The sequence below is a fragment of the Simochromis diagramma genome, unplaced genomic scaffold (genome assembly GCF_900408965.1).
Source record: "Simochromis diagramma unplaced genomic scaffold, fSimDia1.1 OVJJ01000271.1, whole genome shotgun sequence".
Taxonomy (NCBI): Eukaryota; Metazoa; Chordata; class Actinopteri; order Cichliformes; family Cichlidae; genus Simochromis; species Simochromis diagramma.
The window spans coordinates 25,311-38,685 of NW_024386909.1; the positions used below are offsets into that span (position 1 = coordinate 25,311).

Here is a 13,375-nt window from a genome sequence, read left to right on the forward strand (position 1 = left end):
TGTTTAATATTTAGTATTTACTGTCATATTCCCATATATCATTGTGATGTTGTTTATTCTATTACTCTTGTTCTCTTCTGCTTGTTTTCTTTTTTCTTTCTCAGCAGGTGATCCAGGTGATTGATATATGCATTTTTTTCCCCCTGCTCATTCTGTTGGTTTTTGTCTTTTGCCCTTCTCCCCCGTCCCTCTTCTCAGCTGTTTCTCTTTCCCTCTTTCTTTCTCCCCTTCTTTCCCCCAGTCAAGTCTGTCCCGTATTCAGTAAGTGAAAATAAAATAAACAATAAAAGGTGAATCAAATGGACCATTACGGCAAGGCTGGGATGCTCAATTTGGTAAAGTAAATCCGTTGGGCATCTTTCTTTGCCTTTAGACAACAATTCTGATGGCAAAAGAGCCAAACGGGACAGGCGCAAAAAAAAACAAAAGAAAAAACAAAACAAAAAAAAAGAAATTTAAGAGCAAAGACAAATTTAAAGGTTTACCATCTCAGTGGATTTAGCATTGGTCCCTAGCCTACATCTCATTTCTCTGTTCTTCTTGTTCTAGCCTCACTGCAAGCATTACAAGCTTGCAATATATCTGCTTCATTTCTCATTGAATATCACGCAAACCACCTGACCATGAAACTGCTTGTTAGTCAGTTGTCTGAATAATTTTGAGCTTCTGAAAATGAAGGTTGTGTATAGAAATGGAGGTAATTCTTACACAGTTTAGTTTGGGCAAGATTTCTTGAATTGAAGCTAAAAGCCTGAACTTCGAGCGCATATTTATGGTTTGATTTAATATCTGCTGCAGTGATGTACAGAGGCAAAACTACAAAACTAACTGTAGCTTGTTTGTCTGGAAACTTCAGAAAATTAATTACACCAAGACAATGTGCCCACACATTTTTTTCCCCACTCTCCAATTTTGGTGAGCACGTACAAATTATATCCTCAGTTTCCTGTTCTTAGGTGATATTAGTGGCGCCCACTGTGGTCTTCTACTGCTTTAACCCATCTGCTTTGAAATACTGTGTGTTCAGAGATGCTCTTCTGCTTATCTTGGCTATAACAAGTGGTTATTTTAGTGCTTTCCTGTTAGGTTCAATCAACAATGTCTTGTTTGTTGCCTTAGATTGCACTGTTATCAGTACTATTATCAGCTTCTTGAAAAACGGCACACAGGTTACTGTACCCTACAGTTTTGCTCCCAGAAGGACTTTGGCACAAACTGGACAGGAAAATGAGTCTAAATGAGTCTTAATGAGTCGAGGGGTGGTGGGCAGCTTGTCTGCCAGGTCTTTCCCTGCATGGAGGGGTGAACATGGAATAAGGAAAACCCTGAAATGGGAAACAGGTAACATGATAATATAACCATAGCAATATGACTGATTGCCATGCCATCTTTTGATTCAGGTTACCAATCTCCAGAAAGGGTACTCTTTCATAGATGGGGATGGTTTTTTGCCTCTCTGGACACGTCTGACCAAAATACAGCAGGTCAAGGATCTGGGAGACCCATGTAGTTCCTAGAAAGAGAGAAAGGGGCAAATAAACTTGATCCCAACACTGACCTCTATACACACACATTTTGATGAGCTATAAAGTTTGTACACGTTTGTTGGACTGACCTGCTTTGGGATATGTTGCAATAAGTATATCATCTGGTCTGGCCTGAAAGTTCTGAACATTCTCCCAGTTGTCTGTAAAATAGTGAGTCATTGAGACTCCATGGAAATCAAAGAGCTCTGGTCTGGAAGACAAAATAGCTTTTTGGGGAAAAGAGAAAAAACTGAATGTGTGAACAGCAACTGCAGGGATTTAAAAAAAAAAAAAGAAATGTGTTCTTTACTTAATCCCAGTGTAAACAACAAGAATATGTGGGGGAAACAGTAGTGCACATGTTGCGTAGGCAACAGAACTTTAAACCAAAGAAAACCCTCTGGTTTTATAACGAAGGAGGTGAACTATATCACAAGATCAAGGGGCTGCTGTCTTTAAGTCCCTTTTCCATTACTTGGATCAACTTCCCACAACTCACCATGCACCAAGTCGGATCTACTGGTTTTCCATTACAATTGAGTACCATCTAATGTGCGTGGTCGTTGTTATAGCAACACATCCAAGAGTCCCATGACATAATTAGTATGCCTCATGAAACGTGGACGTCGAGGCGACCATAGACCAGTTGCTCGATCTTTGGCTTTTCGTCAAACTCAGAGAAAACGGCATTCTTTAGTATAGCCATTTCCCTCATTGCCATGCTTCAAAAATGGCTTTTTGACTTTTGTGACTGAGACGCTCTTATGACTCATGGAGTGATGCCATGACCAGCCAGTCAGTGTCATGCAGTCTGACAATGTTACATTTTAGTACCTGCTCAGAACACTTGGAACTCAGGCTGAGTGGGAACTATTTTCAGGTTCAGGTTATTCTTTCTCAGGACATGGTGGAAGTGGAGTCGCTGCTGGGCCAGAGGGAAGTGGACCTATCTGTGCCCCCTTAAGTCCATTATGAGTTCATTTTTTAGAGGTAGTTCACCTTCAAGTTCATTTCTGAGCATCTGAGCATTTCTGATTATGATTGGAGCATTAAGTATTCAACCAGTCTAAGGGTCATGACGGATCAAGATGAGTTCTGTACTCATAACTACAGTAGCTAGGTATAAATCTTTTTTTCTTTCCCAGTGTGCATGTTTGTGATAAACTGACAGAGTAAGAACCACATGCTCAGTCAAAAATGTGAAATCTGGTCTGTTTGTCAACTAGCTTATAAAAAGTTGACAATCTTACTGAATATGACGCATTTCTAAACGACCCAACAGCATATAGAGTCAATCTATACCACTCCACCTTAAATATCTAAAGCTTTAAAGTTAAAAAAAATAAATAAAAAAAGACGGATACAGTGGTAATAAGGAAGAAGAAGCAGGAGGTACTTTTGGCATAACAGTTATTTTCTAAGCAGACGGATGGATCCGCATGTCTTTCCTTGGCACAGATTAGGAGGCTGGGTTTGTCTTCCTGGAATCAAACCTGTTTCACTTGTAAGGTGAATGTGTAAACCATAATTATAATATATAAGTAGCTTTCATATTCAAAGTAAATGCTTTTACTTAAAGAAGGTGTAAATGCCGGACATTTACCTACATTCCTACTGTGGTTATTAGCTGTTTGTGCTTATTTCAAGTATCTGAATGTTGCTTTCAAGTTTGTTCAGATAAGCCTGGTTTTGGTGTTTGGAGGTTGTTGAGTTGCTTTGCCGAGAAGAGTTACCACACACACTACCACTCGATTGTTGTTGCAGGAAACTGTTCATTTAGCCTCACTTCTATTTTTAAATGTTAGGTAAAACGATCACACTCACTGCTACATTTCATGTCTCAGCTTTGGCGTTCTGCTTTTTACGGCAGTCATGAAGCAACGTGTGCATAGATGCCATTCACCTTCTTGCAGCCTCAACAGAAACTTAACATGTGGTGCAATTTCCACTCCAGACTCTAGTCCTCGATGGATGTCACGCATTAGGCGGGACACCGACTTGTCTCATTGAAGTGCTCCTTCTCCTCTAGCTGTGTGGTAATTGCTCTACAAATCACAATGACTGCTGGGGGGAACAGAGATGCAGCGGGCCTCACTGCCACTCACCATTTGGGAGTGGGTTGCCATGGCCACAGATGCATTTCAACTTACTGAGAATGAAATCGGTCTTAATTAATGCTAATGATCAGCCAACCTGCATTCATTGCACTTAATCGAGCTAAATGAATGCACATAGACACAAGTATTGTAGCTTATAAATGATATATAGAAACATTGTTTTTACAATTAACACGGAAAGCCACCATATTAACCACCAGATATGTGGCTAAAATAAGTCCCTCACATTGACCTGTATATGGTAAACAACAAACAAAGTTTCCTTCCAGAGCATCGTCATGGACTTGCCCACGCTCTGTATGCTACGGTCTTTAAATAGGTGTTGATTGGAGCTGTTGCACTCAAATAGCTATTTTCCTGTGGAGCCTCAGTGGGTGGTAGATGCTATTCTCCACACTGGTTCTTTCAGGCCTTTTATTGACAGTCTGCGCCTCAGCAGCACCCCCTGACAGGAAAACTGGAGGCTTCCCCCGCCCAACCCTCCTATTTTAAGACATTTTATGATTAAAAAACCCCACTTGAGTTTTAGACTGTTTTAAAAAACCAAAGTCTTCAATAAGCAGAAAAAGCACAGGTCATAGTGCCAATCCTTTGTGATGATGCATGATTTATCCAGTCAAAACTTCCTCTGATTTTTGACTGATAGTGGGCAGCCTAACATCAATTTGTTGTGGGTGTTAAACTCTCCCTGCTTTTCACTCCTCATGTCTCCTTCTTAGTGGGGGGTGGACATCTCTCCATCAGTCCAAGTGCAGCAACACAATGCGAACCTGCATCCCACGCCTTCTAGGACAGGCCCACCTCCCACTCAATCATCAAACACCCTCTCGGCTTTGCTTTGCCTTCTTGACCGCTTCCATCTTTCCATCTGCTGCTGAAAACACCTCATTCACATCTATTTGTCACTCTCATCTCGTTTTGTTTTTTTTCCCTTAACTTATCATAGTTGTGTCATGGTCCCTGTGCCTCCCCGGCCAGCCCAGTGTGGCCACAAGTGTTTGTTGTTTTTCTCTCGCTCTCTCTCTCCTACCTGTCTGCCTGGGCGGAGCTCTGATTGGGCTCCTGCCCTTGGCCCACGCACCTGCAGCTGATCTCGAGCGAATTGCAGTTCTCTGGCTCTTAAGGCTGGGGCTCTGAGCTATTCGTCGCTGGAATATTGAGTAACTCTCGTTAGTATTGCCTGGCTTCCTTGCGATTCTACTGTTCCCGTGTTTGCCTTCGACTTACCCTCGTCTGTGTAAACAGGTTTACCTGGATCAGCCCTTTTGTGACCCCTGGACCCCGTGAGTAGGAGAGTGAGCTGCTTGTGTGGAGACTATTTGGACGAGGAGCAGAGCGAGTGCGAAGAAGTGTGTCTCCCCAGCCTATTGTTTCCCCCCCTTCACGTGTATATAGTGCACCAGTGTGATTAATAAAGTGTCGTTGAACTGTGCTACCTCAGTCTGCGCCTGAGTCCGTTCCACTCCCGTGACAAGTTGTGCCAGTTCAAGTCAGGCAAAGTCTTTTCCAGACCTGCAAAACAATAGCAAACACAAAGAACAAGCTGAGACATGCTGTATTACTACCATAACAATGCACTACAAACTGTGTACATGCTGTATAATGACCCAGTAGGGGTTGGCAGATGTTTTATCATATAAAAGCTTATTTCTGCTGATCCCTTATTCACAAGGGGTCCCCAGAGAAATGGATCCACATATTTGATTTGGCACTGATTTTCACGTTGGATGCAGTTCTGGACACAACCCTCCCTGTAATTTGTTTCTCCTCCTGGTCTTGAGAACTTGTCACGTTAGGTGAATGCACTAACCACACATATTTTGTTTGTTCTGTCATATAAAACCTTAAAACAGTAAAAAGCCAACATAACGAGGCTTAACTATGATAAAGCTAGCTAGCTTATGCTAGCAGGTAAGATATTCGCTTCTAATCTAAAGCTAAAGCTAACCAACCTTACTATTTTTTTCAAAGCAGCAATGTTTGGGGCTAAATAATGACACTAACCAACATATCTACAGTAGAGGGAAACTCCTAAACATAAACATCCATGTAAATACGCTCAATTTTAAAACAGGAAAAAAATGTCTATAATCTGATACAAAAAAGAACAAAAGGAAAACCCTTTTTCTGACATGTAAACAGGTGAGACAGGCTCAACCTATGATGCAGGACTTGGCAGGCAAACATAAACTCAAAATCACAGCTTTTATTAACGTTGGAGTAAAGGCGAGGAAAACAAGAGCAGAAACAATAACAGAGTAAGAGAGACATAAAGAGAGACGAGACAAAACAGACTGACAGGGAAGAAGGAGGGTGCAACAAAGAACAGACGGAACAGACACAGGACAGACACACAATTTATACACAGTAGGGATTAGTGCAGTGTGGAAACACCTGGGGGACACAGGTGAACAGAATCCAACCAACGAAACAGGGGAAGCTAAACTGAACACGAGACACATGAGACGAGGAACTGTCAAAATAAAAAAGAAATTGACCAACACAGAGACCAGGACTAAGGACAGAACAGGGAACTCAGACCACAATAGTGACAGATCAAAGGGAGTACATGCAGACATGGACACATAACAGGGAGATAGAAAATAATCACAAAAACTGATCAAAATGAGAATATAAACAGACTACAAACAGAGAATATAATACATAATCACTGAAAATAGCACAGAAAATTCAAAATATTACTTCAGAAACTCAGGACCACAACAATTTTCCATCCATGTGTTAAATGTAGACATTGCAACTCATTTATATCTGCTTTTACTGGTGCAACAATAGTCTACTATTGCATCTAAATATGGTCACTTCAAGCTAGCAACACCTTCACATTGGTTACATCCATCTTTTAGATACAGTTGATGTTTCTTGATTATTTGTTGTGTGTGTTTTTAACCAATTAATGAAATAGGATCTTGTTCCTCCTGTTGAATTCAGTCAAATATCTTTAAATGACAAAGTGAGATACATGTTTTTAGGTTTGCTGCTCATTAACAGACATTTAATTAGCCAATCATACTGCAGCAACATGTAGACATGTTCACGTTCCTCTTGGAAAACAAACTGACCATCACAATGAGGAGAAATGTGTATTTACCAGCAATAAAAGCATGGATCCAGCTTGCCTTATATCAGTGGTTCAGGCTGCTAGTGGTGTAATGATGTGCAGATATATTCTTAGCACTTTCTGGTGCACACATTTTAACACCACGGTCTATCTGAGTACTGTTGTAACCACGTCCATCCTTTTACCGCCACAGTGTAATCGTCTTGTGACGGCTGCTTCCAACAGGATAACACACAGTCTCACAGAGCTCAAATGATATCATGCTGGTTTTTAAACATACACAATGAGTTCACTGTACTCAAATTACCACAGTCACCAGATCACCTTTGGTATGTGGTGGAGCTGGAACTATACAAAAAGGATGTGCAGCAACTATGTGATGCCGTCATGTCAATATGGACTGAAATCTCTGAGGAATGTTTGCAGCACCTTTTTAATCTGTGCCATGAAGAATTAAGGCAGTTCTGCAGGCAAAAGGAGGTCCAGCCCAGTGCTGCGTAGTCAGTGTCACTCAATATTTCAAACAGTTTTGAATATGAATATGAATAATAAACAGACTGGCAGACAGCTTGAAAAATGTAAATACTCTTCATCAAACTCCTCGAAGCTAAATAATTAAAGTTAGATTTCTTAAACTACTTAAAAGGTGCTGGAATCATCTGAGGCAACATATCTGGTTTGTAGAGATAATGCATACTTCTGTGAAGCTCCTGCATCGACAGAGTGAAGTAAAACCTTTAAATGCTCTCTTTTGTGCATCGCTCCTGTGGTACTGTACTCGGTGCCTCCGCGTGGCAGAACAAGTGAAACAGTGAATAAGTCTTTATTGAACAAATGGAAAATGTATCATACCGAGAGCTCCCAAGACTGCACGACACAGTATATCAAATCTTATAATTAAAATTCATCTTACCAGACATGACTCCACTGTTTGTTTACTCTTTTAATACTAGAAAAGGAGACACGTGGGTGTCTCATGTAAAAACCTCCTTTTAATGTAGCACTTCTGCCACGACTTCTATGCTGTTTTAAAAAAGCACATCATGTGACATTGTAGAAAACACAGTCAGGAGATGAATAAGCCAACATGAATCTCTCTGACACTGGAAGATGTTCCTCTTCTTATTGAATGTTGTCTTTTTAATGAGATTGAAAAGAAAACTGCTCTGCCCAACTTTATGTGCTGATCCATCTTTATCAAGCGCAACATCCAGAGCTACGCCGGCACCCTCCACAACTGAACTACTGCCAATAAAACCAATCAGAGCGTGGAGAGACCCCCCTCCGGCAACCATGAAGTAGTGGGAGGAGGAGAAAAGACAGAGAAGTATAGAGGAGAGGAGGAGGGGTGAAATGAGGGAGCGGAGGAGGAATAAAAAGTCTTTAAGTCACACTCCATGATGCCTTTCAAGGACACGAAGAGAATTCCTCGGAGGCACAGCACTTGTTTGGAGAAACTTTTCACTTAAACATCGTTCTTCTTACCGCACACCTCCCATTTATACACCTCAGCCAAGTACAATGGGCCACAAGTCAAACACAGAGCGGGTGAAAGTGCTGTTGGAAAAAAGTCAGTCCTTGATTTATTAGTTTTATTTGCAACTTGTTCAACCTCTTAGCAGTTTAAAGATTCACTGAGGAGCCTAATGTTGTTTTGCTGTTAAATTCAAGGCAGCTTCATACAGATCTATTTGAATTTTCAAGAGCAACTCTTTGTCGTGTCATTTACCAGGGAATTTTTAATATGACTTTAACAATAATACAATACTTCTGATGCTATAATGAACCCTACCCCCCTACAGATTATACGGTAAACACCATCTGGTCCATTATTTATCAAAGTCAGACACTGCTGAGCCCATTTTCAGGCAACTGTGTCCCTCTGAATGAAAGGATAATGACATGATGTTTCTCCCGAAAGTTCAGCGGGACTAAGCAGCATCTCTTTCTTTCATTTATTGATGTTCCTTCACAAAGAGCACAGAATTTAGACTTGCTGTCTGCATATCAATCTGTATGTTCAGTTTTGACTTGAGTTATAACTCACAGTAAACACCGCCGCTTGGATGTTTTTTGGCTGATTTTCCCATAAATGTTAAATACTTTCCAGCAATATACAAAGACTGCACTATAAAAGTGTACACGTCGGCCTGAGACAGCTGTTCAGAAAATGGTTTTATTTTATAATGTTACAAAGAGATGTAGCTTGAACATTAAACTGTGTCTTTAAAATCTTGGATTCTTGAAAGAACTGGTGACCTGATGAAACCCCACGCTTTTTAGAGCGCAGCAGGAAATGTGTACCTGCCACCTACCCTCAGCTCACTGCTGTTTTCTGTCCTTCAGATACAGCTGGTGTCCACAAGTCCCCATGAAGCCTGTTTACCAGGAAGAACTTTTATCACAGTCAGAATAGAGTCCCACGATGCCTCTGCAGGCCTTCACATTTAGTAAATGACATGCTGTATTGTATGTGGACTGTGTGTTTGTATGTTATGGATCTGCTCAAGTTTTAATGTTGTCTCACTCTTTTTGTGGAAGAGTAGATTTTTAATATCTCTTTACGAATGCCACAAATAGACCTAAACCTAATGGAACTAACTACACAGCTCACATTTATTGAGTGTTTTAGCTACACATCTCTATTCAGGCTGAGTTACCATGACAGAAGTTAGTGTTGAGATAAAATTATTTGAAGTGCTTCAATAATGCTATGCTTTTTATTAATAAGTGTTATAAAGTTGTATAGTGTAGTATTAAGTGGACACAGCCCTGAAAAATAAAGGCATTAAAAAATGTGTCCTTGGGGAGTGGAATGCTGTGGACTCTCGCTCACGCGTGCCTGTGGATGACAGGGGACCATCTCTAGTGGAAAGTTACTGAGACTGTTGTTTAGACTAAAGTGAGAGAGCTGGTAATAAAACTGTTAGGGGCACACCACCATTTTGAGATCCGCGGAAACGTGTCATGCAGGACGCAGTTCCCATCTAGAAGTAATAAAGCGTTAAATGGTCTACTGAGCAGTGTTTTGTCTTCCATCAGATGCCTCTGAGGAATCATAGGAACTCTGTGAAATGTTGATATTTAACATCAGCTACACTCACATTAGGGAAAACAGTGGTTGGAGACCACAGTGCAACTGAAATGTCTGTGACCGTTGCTTCAAAGACTGGGATCAGGTCTGTGACCAGTCGCTGGCAGTTGCAGTCTTCAAGAGAAGTTGTTGCAAAGAGATGGCTGTAAAAAGTAGTGATGTTCGATTCGTGAACGAATCGTTCAATACTCGAGAATCCCTTTACTGAGTCGTGAATCATGATTCACAAGCGCAACTGACTCACTGACTCATCCCTGTTTCTGTTAGCAAACTAATTCCATTAGTAGAAATATATCTAGCTTATAATTAAAATTGTGGGGTACTTGCGTACTTGAGAATTGAGAAAGGGCCACTCACTCACTCACCCCCTCCCTCCTGGCTCACAGCTTCTTCTACTTCTTGGTTGGCAACCAATGTTAAGGCACTTTACCGCCCCCTGGCTCACAGCTCAGTGGACATTTAAATGAGAAAATATATTTTACACATTTAAGGAAAATACTAATAAAATAAAATAAAAATAAATAAATGTTCCCTTTAGAATTTTTTTTTTGCTCTTTTTTGCTCTATAAAATAGTTGTTTTCTTTTACAATCATTCATCTTAGCAGTAGGATTTACATTAAAAGAGAAACAAATTAAGTTTGAGTGAAAATGTATATTTTTTCACTCTCTGGTCAACTGACTCAGTGACTCAAATGACTCAAGTAATCCGATTCACTTTGGTGAGTGACTCATTAAAGCTCGATTCAGTAAAAAGAATCGAATTTATCATCACTAGTAAAAAGGCAATGATAATAATAATAATAACATCTGTGGTCATACGTAAGCAGAAATTCTCATTAACTACTGACGTTCAGAGCCAGCCACAACATCATAGATTTGAAATATAGATTCAGAAATTCCTCCATAAGTAGTGATGGAGTTGCTGCTGACATCAGCACCCAGCACCCTTACGTTTATATAGCAATGTAACCACAATACAACCAGTTGGAAACCAGTTGGCTGGTGTCACCTACTGTGAAGTAGTTGTAGCATGAGACGACAATTATTTACAAACCTTCGCCTGTCTGAAAGTCGTTGCTGTTGGTCCAAGTTGGACTGCAATTGTTTGGAAACAGGTTGTCTCCCATCAGCTGAGCGGTGTAAACACTCCATGATTGAAAGGGATCACATGATGACTTACTGGTCCCTCAGATGTTGATTAGCTGGTTGCCGCAACTACATGCAATCAGTAGCTGAATGCAAATAAAACTCTGTGCAATCACCAGGAATCCAGTTTCCTAATTGCAGGGCGGCTTTATTTTCATCCTTGTGTGACTGAGACATTAACTACAATTACTGCTTACATACTGCCATTGGTGTTTAGTGTACTAGTAATATTATCTGGGACATAATACTACTATACTATAAACAGATGACCTTATACTAGTATTGTTATTTATGTGATTCAGTAAACATTTATAATCAAAATGACACTATTTCAACAATGTCAATGATAATATGCAATATAGTTAATGAAATGAGGTATAAAGCAGATCTGAAATGCTTTTTCCTATTTTCAGTCATACTCAGGATATAATGCTTCAACGGCGGATGCTCAAACTGCACATGGTCAGAGTTTTTTAATCAATTAAATCAGCATATGTGCAGGTAATTCCTATGAGCCAAAAGCTCAGGCTGCAGATGCATTAAATGATCTGTTTCTGTAAATGATCGGACTCGGCATGGTTCTCTATGACCTACGAGCGATTATCCCTAATATTGTCATCTCAGGCACACAGGCCTGACACGCTGTGACAGACTGTACAGAAGCCCCACCCACCTGACGTTCAAACGTTCTCTTTGTGAGGGAAAGCCAATCTGAAGAAAGCTGGCATTAGTGGAAGGGGACGTTAGCAAAAGTGGCTTCTATTAGTCAGTGGGTGATTTGCGCTACAATGACGCCCGGAATAAGGTGAATAGGAATAATTTTAAACTGTGAATCATACAAAAGAACTCTAATTAGAGTCCACGAATAAAATATATGTAGCTAGAAATGAGCATAATAGGTCCCCTCTGAAGTAGTTTTAAACCTGAACTTAGAAAACGAGTTCAATAATTTAAGCTATTAAGTAGACTCAGCTGTTTTATTCACACAAAAAAGTTGTTACATGGCAGACTAAAGAGTCAAGCCTTCACTTCAAATGAATAATTTACGGCAGCATTTGTGGAGCCACGTTGTACCACATTTAGTAAAGATATAGTGTTATAGTGCACAAAGGTAGGTCTGAAACAGCAGAAGCTTATTAAGAAACCTTTTTTTAAAATTAAGTTCATGAGAGTTGATGCTTTTATGATGGATTGTCAGTTTGTTATACTTTGTCACAAATCTACCACCCATCAAGTGTGATGACAGCGTCTAAGAGAGCGGGTTCATGCGGCTAAAACATCAGTTTGATATAATCCAATCATTTATGTGCACATGAGAACAATTTGGAGATGATCATATGAATCAGGTCATACACCTTCTAATGCGGTACTATGTAACCTGTGCCATCATCAGTTCATTGTTATAAGTGCAGTATATTAAATACAGCTGCAAACAAGCAAAAGGCTCATTGTGATATTTTGAGATGCTGTGAATCAGATTCAGTCACCCAAAAACATATCTAGTCAGTTAAAGCTCAGTAGCATGAACATGCATAACCTGTGTAAGTATTCATTTTACTTTGTGCTTCCACTGACCAGAAAGCCGTGTGTGATTCTACTCTTTTATCACAGAAAACTGAAACAATGAAATTTTAAACCCCAGCTTGCTGAGAAGCATATTTACAGTCTTTTTTCCTGCTGCGTTTGTTGGCACTGAGGTTTTGTTTTCTGCATGTTATCTGCTTGCTAACTGTCAGCGGAATAATGTGAACTCAACAGCGTGACTGCTGTATTGTGTCACCCACTTTGTGATTGCATAATGCAAACAAACTGGGACCCACTCATAAAAAATATTGCTCGACAGTGCCACAGGCTACAGTTTGCAAAGCATGCTGGTAGTCACGTTTAAGCGCTGCACTTTCTGTGTTGCAAAGCAGTCTGAGCGGTTGTTATCCCCTGACTAGTCATTGGGTTGTGGTTCCTGAAACTGCTCCACATCAGTGTGGGAAAACCACAGAGTTGGACGGACGGCTGGCATGTAATTGCTGTGAAACGTTTAGCTGAGGCCGACTCCTCAGCTGACCGACTGCTGACATCGACCACCTTTCCCAGGTCCCCGGGCTCTGCAGGGAATTAATGAACTTCCTGTGTTTCTCACAGTGCAAATGCTAGGCTTTAATGATTTGTCACTCTTGTTCGAATCAATGCCTCCTTCTGCATCCTTGCCCTGTATTCCAGATTTGCTACGTTACCTGCTGTGTCTCCAGCGGGAGTGCACTCTTTCGTTGTCTCCCTCTCTGTCTTTTTGTTTCCTGGGTTCTCTTCAGTCTTTCTTCCTTGCAGGTGAGTTTTCTGTTTGTCTTGGTGTAGGTGTTGTCTTACTCTGATCGCATTTTTGCTCTGAAGTCCCTCCAAAGCTCAATGTCTCCT

The 13,375-nt window shown here is 40.6% G+C and overlaps 1 protein-coding gene across 1 annotated transcript; it reads right to left on the reverse strand.

Moving 5' to 3' along the window:
* Positions 1 to 448: 448 nt before the first annotated feature.
* On the reverse strand, positions 449 to 1,800 carry LOC120736251 (cytosolic sulfotransferase 3-like). The gene is made up of 3 exons (XM_040036243.1): positions 1,616 to 1,800; positions 1,406 to 1,513; positions 449 to 1,325 (listed from the first exon to the last, which is right to left on the reverse strand). Exons 1-3 carry the CDS (start codon positions 1,704 to 1,706, stop codon positions 1,234 to 1,236), a joined length of 291 nt encoding a protein of 96 aa, XP_039892177.1. The 5' UTR covers positions 1,707 to 1,800; the 3' UTR covers positions 449 to 1,233.
* Between the last annotated feature and the right edge of the window lie 11,575 nt (positions 1,801 to 13,375).